The sequence below is a fragment of the Rhinolophus sinicus genome, chromosome X, assembly GCF_036562045.2.
Source record: "Rhinolophus sinicus isolate RSC01 chromosome X, ASM3656204v1, whole genome shotgun sequence".
NCBI classification, from domain to species: Eukaryota; Metazoa; Chordata; class Mammalia; order Chiroptera; family Rhinolophidae; genus Rhinolophus; species Rhinolophus sinicus.
Genome location: NC_133768.1, coordinates 3,076,347 through 3,096,533, shown reverse-complemented (window position 1 = coordinate 3,096,533; position 20,187 = coordinate 3,076,347). Strand labels below are relative to the sequence as shown.

At 43.8% G+C, this 20,187-nt stretch overlaps 1 protein-coding gene across 4 annotated transcripts in view; it reads right to left on the bottom strand.

The window, feature by feature from the left end:
* The window catches only part of ANOS1 (anosmin 1), a 415,357-nt gene that overhangs the window by 107,655 nt on the left and 287,515 nt on the right, over positions 1-20,187 (bottom strand). For 3 of the 4 annotated variants that reach the window (XM_074323216.1, XM_074323214.1, XM_019712772.2), the window contains one exon: positions 12,051-12,098. The exons of the other annotated variant lie outside the window; for it this stretch is intronic. In XM_074323216.1, the coding sequence (XP_074179317.1) occupies positions 12,051-12,086 (36 nt within the window). In that variant the 5' untranslated portion in view covers positions 12,087-12,098. The remainder of the gene's footprint in view (positions 1-12,050; positions 12,099-20,187) is intronic. 4 annotated transcript variants of the gene reach the window in all.

The following is a 20,187-nucleotide window of genomic DNA, read 5'->3' as shown; positions in this document are numbered from 1 at the left end:
GCCAATGGACTAGTATGTCTCAGGGCTAAGCCCACGCTCGCAGTAGAGCAGGGAGGAGGGCAAAGTAGTTTGAGGCATGAATCTGAAGCACTTTGCAGAAGGCGCAAAGGTATATATAGGTGGGAAGAAAGGTAAAGGGGAGGGAGGCACTGAGGAAGACTTGGAGGGTTTGGGCTTGGAGGAGTGAGGGATCAGTCATGTCTCTCATTAACACTGAGAATCAGGGAGAGGCGGAGGTGTGGGGAGGGCAAATGAGCAACTCGCTCCAGGTCCTGGAGCTTGTAAGTCACAGCGTCAGCACTGCAGCCCAAAGACCAAATTCTCTCCCCCGTGTGGCTCATGCAAACAGCAGAAGAAATCTGTTTAAACCAGGTCATAGGAACAAACGGTTTTTATAGGGCCACACATCAGAAATGATGGAGTTGACATCTGGAAGTCAGGATGGAACGATCACAGAGGTTTGTGTATGTATAGATAGCTGGATGGAGGAATATTGGGGAGATTGAAGCAGATGAAGAAAGGACATTTCATCGGCCAAAAATGGAGTCCCACTCTGCCCTCCAAATATCAGAGGGCAAAGGTCATTGTGTTATTTCCATTCGATTTTGGTGATTCAGAAAGAGAGGCATCAACTCCATAGTTTAAGTATCATAAGGCTTGATTTCCGCTGCCATCAATGCTTTATTGATATAGCCCAAGGCCGAGGCAGGCAAGCTCGTGTGGCCTCAGCTCTGACCAAGACCCCTAAGAATGACAGCGAACGTTGTCACATCAGGCTTTCAGCACAGCGGCCCACAGGCAACGGGATGTGATTCCCCCAACTTACACGAGTTTTTGTTGCCAAATCGTGTACTTGGACTGAGGGGGAAATGATTTAGGATGTAGAAAAGGCTCCGGTGTGTGTAATTTAATATTCCATCCGTGTTCACATCTCCTTGTAATAGTCTCCATTACCAGTTGGAAAACAAAAGTTCTAAGGCGTTTCATCGTCTTTTTGTCTCAATCTGACAAAAACAAAACAAAACAACCGAAACAGGGAAACAGAGATCCAGGGTGTGCAGGGCAAAGGTGAGAGAGGTTGGGTGGGAAAGGCAGCAGCATTCCAGAGCTTTAGAATACAGCACATCAATGTACTTGCCGTGAATTTGCTCTGGGTCTTCAAACTGCTGTCTGCCTTTACAGAGACGAGCAGCAGATTTCTGGGTGATCGGAACACTTTTCGATGCGACTTCATGCAACACTTGCGACATGGCCAAGATTTACAGTTGATTAGCCTGCATAGTTCGCTTGCTTTCTCAAAAGATTCTAGGAAGGGATTATTTCTGTGCCCAAAGGGCCCTAGAGAAAAGGCAGGGCTGCCCACAGCCGTCACGTGAATTCCCCAGACACAGGACACTGTGCTCACTGAAGCAGATAAAGCAAAGTTAAAGAAGCATTTAGTTCCTCAGAATGCTAGCCTTCGTAAGTATCTTTTTGTGGCAGGATTTAGGAGGAGGGGAGGGTTACCCTTTGGTGTAGGCATTATGTTTTCCTACAAAAAGGGAAAACGTGCATACAGTGCGATGGAAAAAGCCAAAACTCGCATGCCCCCTTCCCCTCCCTTGGGGAAAGCGGCTGAACACACCCCTCCCCAACTCGAAAGCATGAATCTTCACAGCTTAACAGTCCTGAAGGCTTTGTGCAGTTTCTCTTGGGAAACACAGCTCTTTCATTTGCAACCACCCAAGTTCAACCTTGCGGCTGTGAGAACCGGGAGTGAGGGGCCGTCCAAAGCTTGCCAGAGAACCCAGGCAAGCTGGGTTGAAGGGAGAGCTGGGCAGCGCCCCCTTCTCGTGACAACGCTCCCACCCAGGCATGTGAAAAAAGCCTGCGAAAGGCCGAACCCTAAAACGGTCGTTGTGTATATAGTGTGAGGCTGGTCCTGGCCCACGGCTCTCACAGTCCTGTAAACAGTGTTCCCTGTGTGGAATCTGACACAGCATTAGTCACTTGTAATAAGTTAACATGTGTGTTGTTTGGGGAGGCAATGCCATGCGATCCCGTCTTTCTAACCACCAGCAAATTTCTCCTGTTCAGCTCAGCCTTCTCCTCAACCTGCCTTCAAACATGAATATACACACGCTGCCGTGAGCTCTGGGAAGAATGAAAATCACATCCGCCGTGACGCCCCCACTCTGCTGAGCGGGCTTTGCATTGTATTCTTGAGAAGGTGACACCTAGTTTATACACGTCTATCTCTCATGCTTAGATTTTCAATACGGGCTCCCATGACCTAAGGCAGATTGAGAAAGTCCTTCACAGAAATCAACATAAATATTTACTGCTAATAATAATAAAAATAGAGGGTGGGGGCGGGAGAGAGAGTGCTTTGCAACGCACACACTATGTCATTTCTTCCCTCACACAGATGGAAAATGAACTCACCCACACTGGTAGCTACACTCTGAAAAGACCCAGTTGAGAGAAGTCCTTTCTGTATTGTGTAGGTTTAAAGACGATTCTTTGACCTCTGCTATTTGTGACTTGAGATCTGTGAAGGCAAGGCCAAACCCCTTTGGCTCCAAATGGCACATGCGAACAAAAGCCTTTCACCTTTGTTCCACTTACCTCATCTCCCATCAGAACAAGTTTATCCCGCACTCCCTGGTTTCGTCACTTAAATGGTACTTTCTTGTTGCCTCTGCCCAGTCACCGCGGTTCCCTAAGTCACAAGAGGCCACCCTCGCTTCTTTCCGATGACAGTAGGATGCCAAATCAACCCTACCCAGCTGGAAGGCCACTGCTAGGAGTATAGGTGTCTTGTCACCTCATCTCAACTAACCACGAAATTGTGCGTAAAATGGTTGAGGAAGCTAAAGAACGTATCGGGCAAGTTTCAGCTACAATATGACACCTTTCTAGTTGTTTATTATTGTATGGATTGATCTATGGCATTTCTCCATGTTAAAGGGAGGCAAGACAATTTACAAAAACCCATATGATACAGCCAGAATGCAATTCTGAAATGGGTGGGAACAATGAGATAAAGGGAAACAAAAATAAAAACTGGGACGTTAAATGAACACGTGGAGTCAGGGATAAAGCGGGTGTGCTTTGTCGAAGACAGGTTATTTTATCTTTTCAAGGCCACACAGCCAATTCTAAGGGTGGGGGGCCACTACCGGTTACAAAACCCACAGGACCCATAGCCTAACACAGTCCCCATTTTCCAGAGAAAGCATAATTAGTACCGATGCTGCGACCAGAATAGATGTCTTTCCATATTCCCTCCCAAACATCGCATGGACCAACAGACCGAGGAGCTCAGCAACTCCTCAGAGGGACCTGAGTGGCTGGGGCTGTGCAATAGTGTTCTGAGAACACCACACACTTTGCATTATAGCAACTTGGGAGTCAGTGAAAGCCACTCGTTACGGGATGAGTTTGAGACGGGGACGCTACACGGTTGCGTCTTGTAATCAAGGCATAGCTTGCAGAGCATCTGGAAACTATATATCCAGCAGACGTGTGTAAATATGGTTTCTCTCGGGTGCCTTTTGGTACCACAAGGAAACCATGAGTTTGATGCTCCTTGGCAAGTGTCAGCAGTGCAGTGGCTTTGTTGACATGTCATTGTCATTTCATAGCTTGCAGAACTGCTGTTAGGGCTGACAGCCACTGTGAAAATTAAAGAGCCTCACGAGGATCTTTGTCTGAAAAAAAGGTCATGAGACCTCTGCCTAGAGAAGCATCAATGGCGAAGGGGGGACTTGCCAAAGGTCCTCTTTAGAAAAAATCATCCTCTTTTCCAATCCAGAAGGAAACAGAAGGTATGATCTCAATTGCATATCCATACAGCATGACTACAATAATTGTAGGGTGCAAAAGACTGTAAAATAAATGTCCAGTTTAGATATTTCACACGCACACACACACACACACACACACACACACACACACACACACACAGAGTCTTCAAATCACACAAAGACTACCACGCGTTCAGCAACAGATCTTACAAGCAAGTTCTCGGACCCACGCTAGCTGCAAAATGCCAAGGTAGTTGAACGTGATTATTTAGAAGGTGAGAGAGGTTCTTCCGAATCACGTAGGTAAAAAGGAAAAACTCACGAGAAAGGAGAATGATTCTAGTTCACAACTAACCTATCGTGCTTCTATCAGGAAAGGTACCCGGCAAGAGTGTACCCTTGTTCACCCGGTAAAAAGAGAGTTGAAATTCAAACCTAGATTCATTTGCCTGTAATGACTGCTCTCTTCAAAAACATAGAGACCTGATGTTTCCGAGACGGCTTGTGCACAAACACAAGTTAGGGTTCTAAGAGGAATTCCTGTGTGCCACTACCTTGTTTCGCCGAAAATATGACCCAGCTGGACCATCAGCTCTAATGCGTCTTTTGGAGCAAAAATTAATGTAAGACCCGGTCTTATTTTACTGTAATATAAGACCGGGTTTTATCTAACATAATATAAGACCAGGTCTTATATTAATGTTTGCTCCAAAAGACACATTAGAGCTGATGGTCCGGCTCGGTCTTATTTTCAGGGAAACACGGTAGGTACAACAAATAGGCTTCACCCTCAGGTGAAGAATTGCCAATGGCATGGAGTCAAAATAATGGAACAGAAAAGCCACTGCCGACCCCTAAATTCCAGTGAGAGGTTTCACCCCAGTAGAGAATAATATTTTGACAGAAACCCTCTTTGAGGAAGGGAGGATAACACAACATAATGCCATTCTGCCCATCCAGGCACTGAAATCCAAAGCTGTCTCCTCCCTACAGCATGGCAGCTCCCTTGAGTGGGTGCTGAGGCTTTGTGCCCGTTGATGAAACCCAACATCTTCAAGCAATCAGAGCTCATCCGGGGTCCCCGTAATGGGCCCTGGCTGACATGCTTTTCATTTGTTCAAAACGGGTTCCCTTCCTAAACCAGCTTTCAGGAGCCCTTCTTCCATCACGAACCAGAGAAGAAATTTCACTGGCCTCGTCTTTCAGCGAAGGGAGGACCAATTCACAGTAAAAGGTTAGGAAAGGGTGAGCATGAGGATTTACAGGGAGGTGGTGTTTCCCTCCCACCTGTCTTCACTTGGACGTTTGCAGCAGGTGAGAGTCTGACACCCAGGAAAATGAACACGGAAAATCAGAATGACATTGGGCTATTAATATGCCCCACATTGAGTGGGACCCTAAATAAGCGCCTGTTCTTTCCCTCACGTATTCATGGTGCGAAGAGCCTGGCCAGGAAGCTTTGCTGGTTTTTTCAGCAGCAAGGCTAGTTTTCAGCGGAAAACCCCTGGGCTGTTCTAAATAGCGACTGCACACGAATATCACCCAAAAGCACACTAATATGTTTGATGAAAGTTCCCAGCGTGAGGGCAGGGGACATTTACCTCAAGAATCCGGTGAGGGAAAGCCAATGAGTGACTCCCGTCCACACAGCTGGAATGCTGGAGGTTCCACTTAGAACTGCGAGGCCGTGACAGAGGCAGGAGTGCAGCACAGCTCTAACTGTTTAAATGGTTAACTCCCCCATCCACCTGCACTATCGCTAGAAGGCACCCTGCTGGACGCCGGCTGCACCATTCCTCACCATGGATGAAATGAGGTTTGCACACTGGGTGTTTAGTTAGCTACCTCATTTGTAAGTTCTTCTGGGTTTTGTCTGCTTCACATTCTCTCACATCTCTCTCCCCCCCGCCCCATTTCTGCCTTTCTATCCGAGACGATATCCACTTGATGTGGGAGGCAGTACCTGAGAAGGCTGTTGTCCATCTAAGCCCTCACTCAAGCTTGCAGATTTCTAACCACCTATAAGCTGACATTCAAGAGCGCAAGTGTCCCTTAAGGCAGGTGTCACCTCTTGGTAAGCACAAAAGACAATGGCTCACATTACAGTCACTGGGGGACTTAAATCCTGCCGTTTATGGGCATGCTGCGATAGGCCAGTCAGACAGATTTGCATTTGACACTTGTTATGAATCATGCTGATATAATATTGTATATGCAGATTGCTTTCTCAAGAGAACATTAGCCAAACATGAACACACCTCACAATTTCTTTTCATATGCATTCCACACAAATTATAATTCCACCACTGGCCTAAGGAGATAATAGAATAGTTCTCTCTTCTCTTCCCAGACCCTCACATCCTATTTACTCTCTGCCATGGTCTTTCCTGATGGAAACAATAGCAGTGGTGTCCAAAGTCATAGGAATTAATTATCCTATTTGAGAGGATTTCTGTAAGAGGCTCTTTCTTCCAGCGCACAAACCTATAGTTCTTTTTCTTCCCCCTACAGCCCTCTTGACAATCATTGTCAATGGTGGCTCCACCTATGCAATTATTGGTAATTTCCAAAAGATATCCATATTTTGGACAAGAGAATCTCAATGTACAACGTCCATCGTCCTGGACATTGATTATATAAAGTCAGGGGAAATCGTATGAACATCAGTAAGTATTACAATAGGCTTTAAGTGTTTTACAGTAGATAAAACATCTGTAATTCTGATCCATTGTTTTGTAGAATTGCAAAGAAATAAAGGATATTCAACATAATGCATTTCCATATGTGCCTGAGTTGTCACGGTCCCCCTTTAAGTGTATTTTCCTTGGGCTGTATGGATTTACAGTTGTTACCACATAAATCAGAGAAAGCATCTAACACAAAACACAAAACCTTCAACAATCACATTCGGTTGTGTTTCAGAGGTCTGACCCTTATCCAGTAAATTTCACAGATGTCACATGAAGCCGTCCAGATGTTCATACAAGCAAAACCAATCTTCCTCACTTCTAAATTTGGCTCTGAATAAACCTGGGAAATGACTAAGAATTTGGAGTTACAGCCCTTATAAGAACTGAACTCCCACTGAGATCAAAGCCACATACCACTGCACCAACACTGGGCCCTAAATCACTGCTTTTCAGCACATAGCCTCAAAACCAAATGGGAGACAAACGTCAAGGGAGGGACTTATCACCACCAAAAGGAGAAGGGCGAGCATGCTTGCTCCCCAGACACACGTGGGCTGTCACCAAGACGGCCACAGGCAGATGCAATGTTTGCAAGGCAGCTGAGCATGATGTTAAAGGAGCAATCGCCTATGAAGTAACTGTATGACTGTCGTGCAAACATAACCTGGTGTGTCCCTGATCTCATTTAACACATGCAATACTGCAAGAACCAGGAATGCGTTGCATCTGGGTCAAAGGAGAAATCCAAGGAATGTTAACGAGGTCCCACAAGTAAGGAATGTGGGAATGGACCAACAAACAGCTGCAGAAGAGCTATGCATGGGGTAGGTGTCCACTGCACTCCCGTGGACGTAATTCATTTGCATTTCCACAGACAAGAGTCACCTACATTATGATCTGCGTTCTACCATTTACAGAGTAGGAAAATGGCTCCAAGACAGCCAACAAGGCAGACAACCCGGAAGGGGGTGACGGAGAGGACACCCAGAAATCCTTTCATTTTGCCCATTGTGACGTCTTTCTCAATTCTTGCTGGCTCGAGCAATGACATTTTCACATGGACGTTTCAGAAAATGGACGTTGGACACTTTCTTACTGTCGTTTCCCGTTCATTCCTTCCTTCATTCAGCAAATCCTCACCACACAACCAACCACGATGTCAGAAGCTGTCCCCTTCTAACTGTCCGTACATCAAGATATGTCTGTGTAAAGACAGAAGAATGCGAACCGTGTTGTTTCGTTTTAGTGTGCTTTCACAGGCGTGAATGCAGTGCCATACAAGAAAGACTGGTGCACTGTGGCAAACGGCCAGGTCCAGCCCGGCACCTGTTTCGGTACAGCCAGTGAGCTAAGAACTAGTCTTACATTTCCCAGTGGTTGAGAAAATGATACAACGTCACGACAGGTGAAAAGTCTATGAATTCAAATTTCAGTGTCCACAGAAAAAGTTGTATTGGAACACAGCCACGATCCTTCGTCCACTGGATGCCAACAGCATACCAAACACCGGCGGTGACAACCCCAAATGTCTACTACCATCACCAAATGTCCCCTGGGGAGCAAAATCACCCCAGGTGAAGACCCACCAGCCTCCCCACCTTTGCTGGACAAGAAGTCACTACTGCGTGTTATCCAGGAACTAAATGGTGCTCAAGACCCTTGCGTTTACATGGTGCTGATATCACTGTGCTGGTATCAGTGCAGGAAAAGTGCACAGATTTTCCCAGTGAATGCTACATAATCACGCTAAGGCACACTGATGCAAAATGGATTGCGTATTACTTCACGCCCAGAGGTAATGCAGGAATTGTGTCCTTTGGGGAGGAAGCTATGGAATGTGTGGGTTTCACTCACTCGTCACAAGCATGTGTTGAGCACCTACTCTGCAGCAAACACCATTCTAGGCTCTGAGAACACCTCAGACAACAGGGAGAACAGAGCCGATGCCCCCACGTAGTTGACTTTCTGGTGAAGGAGACGGATTCTCAGCAGATAAAGGAAGAAGCATATGTCATGTCAGGGTGTAGTACGGGCAACGAGGCTTGTAAACGGCTGGTAGGGTGACCGGGGAAGCAAGGTTAGACAGAGCCGATGTTTTAGTCTGAGCAGGATGGGGGCAGGTGGGGGGACATCCAAAGGTGTAAAGCAGGTAGCAGCATGACTCAGCTGCTGTGTTTTAAAGGGTCTTTCAAACAGGCACTTAGGACAAGAGAAGCAGCAGGGAGACCCCACAGGATGCCCATGGATTGGTCCAGGTAAGAGGTGAGGGCAGACTGGACAAGGTGGGGGGATACAGTTAGATGGGAAGAACAGCTGACATGCTGAAGGGGTTCTGAAGGGGACAGGCTTTGCAGAGAGTAACCAGAAATGACTAGAAAGTGTGCGGTTTCTATAACATATTACATAAGCCTTATCTTTTGACACATCTTCAGAAAGTTATACCATCAACATTAGTTCTGGGTTTTTTTGTTTTTTGTTTTTGTTTTGTGTTTGACTCTTCTGTCGCAGTATTTGTTCGAGATGGTTTTTCAAGTCACTGATCTCCATGCAATAGAACAGAGGGGACAGTGCTCCAAACTTGAGGACGCTTCTACCCATGTTCTGGATGATTCCAGGACCACTATGAGCTACGTATGTGCCTCAATGTCCCCACAGGTAAAGGAGTTACTTTCATTCACCGTTCAGGTCATTAACCTAAAGATTTCAAGGAAAAGCCTACACGTGTCTCATGAATCTCTAAAGAAATACAAATTCTACTTATCCGTAAAGGTACCCAGTGATGCAAACATCCAAAGGAGATCGATTTTGTTTAACGTGTAAGATTCCTTCCGAAGGATTCAGATTAAAGACAACCCTTAAATTTATGTCAGCTTCGTAATATAGTCGTAATATATTCAAGCTTCTGTTGGAGTTAGCTGTGGCTTATTGCCTCCTTCTCCCTTTCAGGCAAAAGGAATTGATTTCTTTTCTTGTAAAAGTCGGTCTCCCATGGCAGCCTTGATCGTCCAATTACAAAAATATGGTTTAACAACGTGCAGTCCGTTGGTGCTGCAATTTTCTTTAATTAGGCTATTTTCATAGTAGTTGAAATGAACTACTTTCAAGTGTGTACATTTCTAGCGTAAGTAAAAAGAATTAATTTATTGATGGGATAAGAAGAAAACGGGTGCATAAATGACAAATAATACTGATACAACAAATTATATGTACGTAATACCCAAGTAATACAAAACAACACAAAAGCACACTTACGAAATTTAGTTAGCTTCATGGCAACTATATAAACATATATATAGTGTATATTATAATATATGTAATATATATAATACACACGTGCGTGTGTGTATATTTTTTTCCTGCAATGATGATATAAACAAATTACCCAAAACTCCACTTGAAGAACAATTATAGCAGCCCCCCCGCCCATCCACCTGGGAAACATTCCAAGACGCCCAGTGGATGCCTGAAACCATGGATAGTACTGAACGTTGAATATACTATCTTTTTTCCTATACATACAGGTACCTACGATAAAGTTTAATTTATGAATTAGCCACACTAGAAGATGAACAACTAATAATAAAATAGAACAACTGTAACAATACACCGTAGTGAAAATTACGTGACTGTAGTCTTTCCGTCTCTGATAACCAATCTGATAGACGGCTACTAAGTGACAATAGGTGTGTAGGGTGTAGAGCATGGATACTTGGGACAAACAGGTGAGTCATATCCCAGGTGGGATGCAGCAGGACAGCCCAAGATTTTACCACAGCACTCCGAAGGGCACACGGTCTAAAACTTACAAATTATTTACTTCTGGAATGTCCCATTTTCAGACAAAGGTGGATGGCAGGTTACTGAAACTGTGGATAAGGGAAGACTACAATAATAGATACCAGAAAATGTCTTATGGGAGCAAACGCTTATGATATTATATAAAAAGAGTAAAAAGATCATAACCCAGACATTTCATTTCTGCTCAGGATCTAGAGAGTGAGAACGAAGCAAGCTTATTTTCACCACATTACTTCACATTCACATAACAATTCTGTTCCATTTTTAATAACATTCATGTGTATTAAATGACACAGTGCATGCATGAATGTGGTAATTTTTCATTATAATAAAAGTGTTAGGTTTAGGAATATTATTCTACATATACTTTGAGACAATGAGCTTGACAGACCTTTCAAAGTAATAACATTCTTTATGAGTATACTATTTTAGTGTTATTGTGTATTGCTCTGATGAAATTTTGGTTATAAAATAAAGAAATGCTTCAATTTTAGGTCTAATAGTAATAGCCATGAAATAAATCCCATCAAACGCTATTATGGTTGTTCCAAAGTTGCTCCAATATCTTTAGCAAGTTTAACCTTCACTGATTTATATAATCTGAATGTAAAACCTACGTCTAGACTGGAGCTAAAGTGCTGTCATATTGTGATGTTTGGGGACTGAGGTAAGAAATGTATGCTATTGAACATATAAATGAATATAACGACAACTTTACAATATGTGTATGCAACATGAAATACCCCAAAATGGAAAAGAGACTATTTGCTTAAAGGATGAAATTATTTAACCAGTAATTCCTACACACAAACAAACTACATAAAAAAATAACACAATAACACAGGTAAGTAGAATGTATTAACTCTTCTGGTCTAACTGGAAGATGTTTTCTCCTTAAACTTGTGTTTTTCATTTTAAAAAGTTACAAAATAAAGAGAGAAATAAGGCAGTAGACACAAATATTGATACATGTGCCATATTTTGCCGTGTATAATGCACACTTTTTTGCCCAAATTTGTGAGGGAAAAATAAGGATCCACATTACACAGGGATAGTACTAATTCCATATCTATATAAATATTTTTAATTCTTTTATTTATGCTTATGCGTTAAAAGTGTAATTCTAGAAATCAATAACGATATCTGTATGCAAGTAATACTCTGAATGGAATACGACAATTGCTTTTATTGAACTTAGAATGAACTTGCAACTACAAAGAGTTCTTGGCCTTCTAGGATGTGTAAATATCGTAAATGTGTCCCCGGTACATAAAATTTCTTGTACCTTGTATCTGTTCTTGTGTTTTGTAATTATTTGTTCCATACAATTTCTTATACCATAATATGTTTTTAAAAATGCTAAAGTTTCTTTGTCACACAAAAAACAAGTACCAAATGTAAACAAATAAAATTTTGAATTAAAATATAAAACGAAAGATTTTTTTTTTCCCCCCTAAAGTTTGGGCCAAAAATGTGGGTGTGCATTATACACGGCAAAATACGGTACCTTGATTGCCTTGGTGGCTACAATGACTGATAATACACATGTGATAAAACCTCCTAGAACTATATACATCGTACCAATATCAATTGGTATTGCTTCTGATATCGTTCTACAAACGCATAACGTGTAACCACTGGCGGAACTGGGTGTGAAGGGTACATGTTATTTCTCTGCACTACCTTTCCAGCTTCTTGTTCCTCTATATTTACTCCTAAATCCCAAGTCTGTTCTTTCTTGAATACAGTATTGATGGGGTCATAAGAAACATACCTTAGAACATTGCTTGTGATTCTGGCACCAAACCATGGAACCATTGTTCTGCAAAAAGAAAAATAAATATTGACTCATGAAATAAGTTTCGAACTGAAAAGTACACGCACGTGTATGTCAATACAATTTTTAAACAGTTGTGTTAACAAAAGACCGATGCTGCCATCCTGATAGGTCTCTCTCTCCCTAAGATAAAACATGTAAGTCCAGCTTTGTCCTTCACTTCATGGTATAAATAAAGACGGACATATAAAATCAAAAGATTTCGAGTTGTGTAAAAGTGAGCCATGTCTCAAGATGTGCTGAGCAATGCAATACCGACCACCAGGGAAAATGAACACGTAGACCTTACTTTCAGCGTAAGTGGTTTTAGTAAATTTACAAGTTGTAGGCTGATCCCAACCAATTCACAGTAACAAGAGTTTGAGCTGGGGAATCAGATCTCACGTGTAAAGGCTTCTCTTGACCTTTTACAAGGATGAGGGACGAACTACCCCTGTGCCTCAGTTTATCCATCTGTAAAGCAAATCGACAATATCTCACGTATGAGGTCACTGGAATGACTAACTGAAATAATATTCATAAACTACTCAGCATGGCTTGATGTTCACTCGATAGAAAACAAATATTAAGACGATGATTTCTTACCCCTCACATTTGAATGTTTGCCTAGAAACGTCTCGTTCTACGTGACTAAGATTTGCGTCACTTTTTTTTCCTTTGGTTGCGATATTTCAAATCAGATTGTGCGAGGCTGTTGGCAGAGGAAGAAGAAACCATGACCCACTAATAAAGATGCTGTGAACTCCAGCTCTTTGAAGTTCAGGGCGGGTACGAGATAAAATAGCTGCTTTCTTGCTTGAGCCTCTAAACTTTCAATTTTAAGAAAGTCAGTATGGATAGAATATTATTGCGTGTGCAGTTAAGGGGAAAAAATCAAACCGATAACGTCGTTTTTAAAAATATTTTATACACGTTTATTGAGATACATAATTCACATAAAAATCACTTATGGAAAGTATACAATTCAATGGTTTTTAGTATATCCACAAGAGTCTGCAACGATCCATCACTCATTTTGAACATTTTCACCAACCCAGATAGAAACCCGTCCCTATCTAGTAGTCACACCCGATTCTGTCCTCTTTCCCCAGGCCCTGGACACCACTAATCTACTTTCTTTCTCTACAGATTGGCCTACTTTGGACATTTCGTGTAAATGGAACCATTCAATATGTGGTCTTCTGTGTCTGGCTTCTCTCATTTCAGCATATTTTACACTACGCTACATGGTACAGTAGTTTTGCTTCACCGATGGTGTCACATATATCGGAACGTCCTTCTTTTGGATTCTCAAATTCTGCTGTATGGACAGGCCACATGTTTGTCTTCCACTCCCAGTAACGTACCTTAACATATCCCATTCCCAGTAATATAGGATTAATAACACATAACCATATAGGATCTTAATAACGTAGGATTCCCAAAACCCCCGGATAGATCGCAACTGTACAGGATGAGGGATTTTCCTCTTCTGTGTAGGCTAAAAGGTCTCAGTCCCGATGTGAGGCTTTCACTATGAAAAGCTCTCTGCCCTATGTCCCTAACGGCCCCTTGCGGCCTCAACTCCCCCAACTGCCATCCATCCCTCTGAGTCCAGTTCATCCGGCACCTCCCTCCCCATCCCCGACAGAGTCCCAGGCAGCCTTACTGAGCCCTCAGCGCCCCAAGATCAGTGTTCTTGGGTCAGACCAGCGAGGAGTGGAGCTGGAGGAGCCCAGGGACAGCCTGGGACAAGATTCAGTCTGATTGCTGGCAGGGTTTGCGGCAGAGAAATAATTAGATTGAGTACCAGCCAAAGCTGGACAAATAGTGGACACGGTTCAGTTACTGGAAATGAAGCGTCAGTAGAAAGGGTACAGGAAAGAGAGCATTATGTACAGATTGACGTCCCATAAAAGGAGCCCTTGGTTTGGTGACAAACGCAGAGTTCACAGGGGGGTGACGCCGGCTGAGGTGTGGTTGTAAACAGGGTGATAACTGCAGAAAGCAGGGGACAGACCCTGCAAAGCACGTTATGGAGAAGGTGAGAGCAGGGCCCAGGCCACTTTGGAGAACTTCCCAAGCGAGAGCCCCCTTCATCATCTTTTCCAGAAAGGGTCTTTCCTGTGTGCCCTGGGCATGATGTCTCCCGCTGGGACATCCTAGGACCACGTCTGTCAGAGCGCCTCCTGGCCCTGACTTCAGCGCTCCGGGCTCATGACCCAGCGATGGAAAGCAGTGAGGAACCTCCTAGAGAGACGCAGGGCTGAAGCAAATGGGCTCCGACCTTGGAGACTGGGTCGCGTGACCTTGGAGGGTCCCTGTCTGAGCACCTGCAGCCTCCTGGAGTCCAGTCAGAAGGTCCTGTACTTGCTCTGGAAACCGCGCCATTGGACCAGCTTCCATCTCCTGCCCTCCCAGGTCCTTCTTTTCCTGGGCAGATGGGCAGGACCTCTGCAGGAGAGAAGGGAGCCCCTAGCTGCCACTGCATGTGTTGTAGTGCTCTCGGGAGATGGACGATACTCTCCTCCGCCATGGGAGACCTTCCCTTTGATCTAAGTCTTCGCCCCCAAACGACAGTGTGGTCCAGGAAACAGGGCTTCCTGGTTTCGCTTTGCTTGAATGTTTGACACTTAGCAACTGGACGCACTCCTGGTTCTCTCCGAGATGACATCCATCAAAGGCCACATGTGGATGACTCGGGTTGCAAAGGTAGGCATGGCCACTGCTGCCTGCCCCAAACTAGTGGTTGACAAAAATATTACCAATGAGGTAATAAGCCTCTGACGCGGTTATCATCAAAAATGTCATTATTATACTCTCGACCACATCTATACCGCAGGCACCTGCTTTGGTGCCTGATATATTCAACCCCTACCGTGGAACAAGCTTCATTTATTTACCCATGTCACACGTAAGAGACTGGGGGTCGACATATCCAACTAAAACATCCATCATGAGGTCAATGGTAAAACTCAACTGTGATTACAGTTAACCAGAGGGTGAGTTTACAGCTCTCCCTCGGCTTTGAAGGAATTCCCGGATCGATGACCTTGGAAGGAGAGGTAAGAAGGGGTCCGACCGTCCTGCATATGCTACGTTCAGGCAACAGGGTATCACACTGATGGGTTGGGCAGAGGAGAGGAGAGATTCATTCGGGAAATAGGTAGAAAGCAGATTATAGTGGATTTTGACTTATCGTTGGAAATAAGCTTTTTTTTTTTTTATTTAGTAAATATTAGAAGGGTAAAAAAAGAAAGAAACAGGATTAGAGCTGCGAGGAGTTCTGCGCAGGGCACACCTTCCTTAGTTCCCTCTTGTTCCCTTGGATTGTAGGTAAAATGGCCAAACCTCAACAACCAAAACACAAACAATTCCATGGACAATTGCCTCCAGCGGCTCTGTGAACGCAAACTCCACTGCCTGGCGGGTCGGAAACTCAGTATTGCTTCTTACTGGCTCCAACGCCTACCGATATAAGAAAGAAACCTATGGCCGTAGTTCCTAGTTGATAAGTCATTCACATTGTGGGGAGGGAGGGAATTAATGCCAGTGCATCTCCTCAACCAAAGCATTTTCATTTTAAGCAAAATTTTCCACTGATCGTAAAACAAAAAGCTCTGTCATTAGAAAGAAATACTTGGGGGTAATAGCAAGCAAGCATGAAAGATTATTATGATTGAATTTTTTTTTTTTTTTTTTTACTGAAGACAGCACGTCACAGGATGCTTGGAAAGATTAAAAAGATAATCCATGTAAAGTATTTAGCAAAAAAATGCAGAGTTAGATGTCAGAAAAAAAGATTACTTTGCTGTTTTGCCATTATTATTGTTTTTAGGAGTGAGGACTAATGCTGGATTTAAAATCTCCCAGCTCTTAGGCAAAAGCTCATTCTGCACTAACCGGTTTGATCTGACGCGTGAGGCCCAGAAAGGGCCATCCTTTTTTTTCTCCCTGGGTGGCAGCAGTCTTTCCACATTTGCCAATAGGACAAGTCGGCAATGGTGATATTTTTGCTCTAATTTCCTTCAATTGGCCACTGTATTTCCTTTAAGGGGAACTGTGTGTGCATTTCACCTTTTCTGTTCTGGATTATATATCCTTCCTCATTGCATTATTTGTCTTTCTAATTTATTCATGAAGTTTTCCAGGCAGAAATTTTCTACATACACACACACACACACACACACACACACACACCAAAAAAAAAAAAAAAAAACCACCACATATATGTTTCCCCCAAAAAGCATCTCTATTTCCCTTTTGGGTTTGAGGTTTCCTGTTTTTCTTAAAACAATCCCCCCTGAACCTGTTAAGCTTTTGCAGCTACCCTCTACTTTTGCCTCAATCAATCAGCATTGGCCCTACGATTCATCTCTACAAAGAACTTCTAAGAACCTCACCTAAGGGCATGGAGACTGTCGGTAAAGCCCCAATTAAGTCGGCCTGTGTTTAGGCCAGGTGTGCGAGGACACGGCACCATCCACCTAGGCTGCTTACCTGGAATGCTCTCTGAACAGGTGAGCAATGGAAAAATACAAGAAGCCAGTACATTTCAACATCCCGCCCTGGGGGGAGTTCTTAAATTCACAATAGCCTTCCCCAGGTAAGCCACTTGACAACAAAAATAAAATACTGTATTTGCAATAAAGTTTTCTGCTGGCGGGAAGCCAGCAAAATGAAGAGTGAAAAAGTACATTAGGCAAGAAAGACGTTCGTGTCTCGAATCATCACCGTGACCTCCTGGAAGGATCAGACAGCGGGACTTTTGTAAGTATATAAAGATTACTTCCTGTATTTTATTGGTTTTACTAGATCAAACATGAGTGCTCGCCAACCCAACTTTCAAAGAGTTTATACAAGGGCAATCCTCTGCCCCCAGATATTATTTCTATGACATTTTCAAAGTTTCTCCATTTCTAGCCTTTTGATTTTTTTTTTCTTAAAAGGAAATAAAGCTTCAAACGCTTCAAGGAAAGACAACACTTCATTCACTCCAAGACAACCCACAGGAGAGGATAAAGATAAATGAAAACTAGTTATCTGTATATAACCATTTGAAAAGAGAAGAGAGCATTCTAACAGAGCCCAAACTTTTTGAAACATCACCAGGTGTAGCTGTGGAATAGTCACGAGGACTCATCAATTTGCAGTTTCGAAAATACATCAAACTGTTGTTTGATCAGCACGTCAGAACATTGAAAACTGAAAGGATCCCACAAAACCCACGATAGACAGAGCCTTTCCCAACCCTGTGAAACTCCAATTAGCTGTTACTCTCAATGGACAATTTTGTTAAACATGTTTTTTAAAATTGAGGAATTTAGGAACCTCGAATATTTTCCTATCATTTTGGAACCCTGGAATAACATACTTGGTTTCATTTAGAACTTGAAAGATGTGCTTTGCTAGTCTCAATACACTCAGAAGTTTCTCATGAACGCGACAGCAGCGAAAAGAGGAAGTCAGGACATGAAAATTCAGAGCAGGCATCTCCATGGCTTCAAATATATATTTTTTTAATCTTTTTTTTCTTCTTCTTCTTTTTTTTTTTAATTTATTGGGGTGACAATTGTTAGTAAAATTACATAGTTTTCAGGTTTTTAAATCTTTGCAAGGGGTCACCTCAACCGTCTCCTTCATTCAAAATATGTCTCGGAAACCTTAAACGCATGCTACCAAGTGAGAGAAGCCGATCTGAAAAGCCTACGTACTGTAGAATTCCAACCCTGTGACATTCTGGAAAAAGCAAAACCATGGAGAGAGTAAAAAGATCAGGGGATCAGGGGTGGGGGTGGAGGGACGATGAACAGGCAGAGCTCAGAGGATATTTAGGGCAGTGAAATGAATCTGTGTGACACTGTAATGGGAGAGAACATATCATGCCACATTTGTCCAAACCCACAGAACGTCCCCCACCAAGAGCGACCCTAACGTAAACTATGCACTTTGGGTGACAGTGACGTGCCAATGTGGGTTCCTCAGTGGTAACCAGTGTGCCATCTGGGGGGGGCATAATGACAGTGGGAGATGCTGTGCACATGTGGGGGGCAGGAGTCCATGGGAAATCTCTGTAGCTTCCCCTCCATTTTGCCGTGAACCTAAAACCGCTCTGAAACAGACTCTACTGAAAAGGAAAAATAGTGGTATGTATGTATTTTTTGTTACATTAGTAAGATTTCTTTGCAATGGTATGAGTCATCTTCGTAAGGAAGTAAACGGTCTTTCCATTCCTCCCACTCCCCCTGCCCCCCTACACACACAAAATCCCTCTGGATTCTACAAATATCTCACACTGAACTGAATTCCAGAGGAAAACAATATGGGCCCATGGAGATGTACGTCTCCCACCAAACGCAGGCCGCGGCCACACCTGCTTTCCTTCATTGGTCAGGCCTAGCTGCTTATTGGAACAGAGGACTGTGCAGCTGCCGCCCTTCCACCCAGCACTTCTCCCTCCACCAGCTCAGCTCCCATGCATGTTTCAGGACATTGCAAATGCCTCTTCCTCCAGGAAGCCTTCCCGGATCCCCACACCCTGCCTGTAACGGGTCCCCCGAGTAGCTCCCTGCACCTCTCTTCCAACGCATTCTACCACGGTTTATAAGAGACAATGCACCCGTGTTGTTTTTGCTTCATGGTCATCTGTCCCCCAGCCTGTGACCACCCTGAATACACCCCATCTTTCGCTCACCGTTGGCTCACTCACGACCTTACCACATAGCAGTGATTGAAAACACTCCATGAATGGAACAGGGGGTCAGAGAAGGAATTTAAACTCGAACAGTCGGTCATGAGGAGCTGAAAGGAAGGCAATATACAGCCTGAGTTGAACACATTTTTTATCTTCACTGGTTGGAACTTTTCGGAAGTTTGGTTCAGTATCTTGTTTCCTGTAGAGTAACTGTCCAAGAGATTCGGCATGACGATAGCAAAGATTGACCAAACACTTGCATTCACAACCACATACAAATTATTTAAGAAATAATCACGCTGATCATCTTTTTATAGATGCATATAATTAAAGTCGTCTAAAGAAAATTTATAGGACACCATGTGCCAGACAGTGCCATCTGGGAGAAAACACTATCTTTTACCATGAGTTTTGACACGGAATATTCTAATGCATTCTATATGGGGGAGAGCATGAGATGGCGACAGAATTTTTGCTACTTGCTATCCCAATTAGAGTGGTGGGACCCGCCACAGAACCTGATATGGATTCTCTAAACCACAGCTGGTATTACAATGTCTATTATCAGGAGAAAATTCTGGGGAGTTGTGCCGTCTCCACAAAATTCACATCAAACCCTAGTAGATTTCAAGACCACAAATGACTGTGTAATACATAACTGTCCCGTCAAATACAGAAATGTCTGTGTAAGTTTCATTCTCCTCGTGGCGGAGACAAGAAAACGTGTAGATGGAGGCTGACAGTAAAAGCAGGCGTGCTCAGACACCACTTCACTTGCAAATGGTGTGTGGATTCTCGCAACTGCAGGAACCTTCCACCCATCGCCACACCTACTGGTCTAGAAAGGAAACAGATGCTGATGGGGAAAGGTGACGACTCTGGCAGGACATAGCTGATGGCTCCATTGTGCACCAACCCATGCTTCCAAGTGCTCCTAGGTTGTCTCCGAGGCAGGTCATTGCAATCGGCCACACCGACTTGTTTCCATCCCTTCCTTTTGAAGCTTTCCTGCCTTTCACCTTAACCATTTGTTCGCATCTGAGTGATGGTGGCAAAAACACCCCTGGAGGAGGGGAAAAGAAGCAGCAGCAGGGATGGAGTAGGGAAGAGAGATCGAAAGGGTCCCTACAGGTCTGGGGTCTCTGGCTATAACCACAAGACTTAAAGACCCCTTTAAAGTTTGATATGAAAGTACACTTTGTGGTTGCTGTCACACGACCAAGGCAAACCTTCTGCCCTGTTGAAGGTTATTACAGCCCAAACACACAAAATGTCATGGGTGTCAGGACTGCCACCAGCTGCTTTGGGGGAATCTCAGGGATTCCCCTTGGTGGCTGTCTGAACGCAGAGGTGGCAGTTTCTGACACCAGGACACTGGGCTTAGTCGTGAAGCTGTGGCTC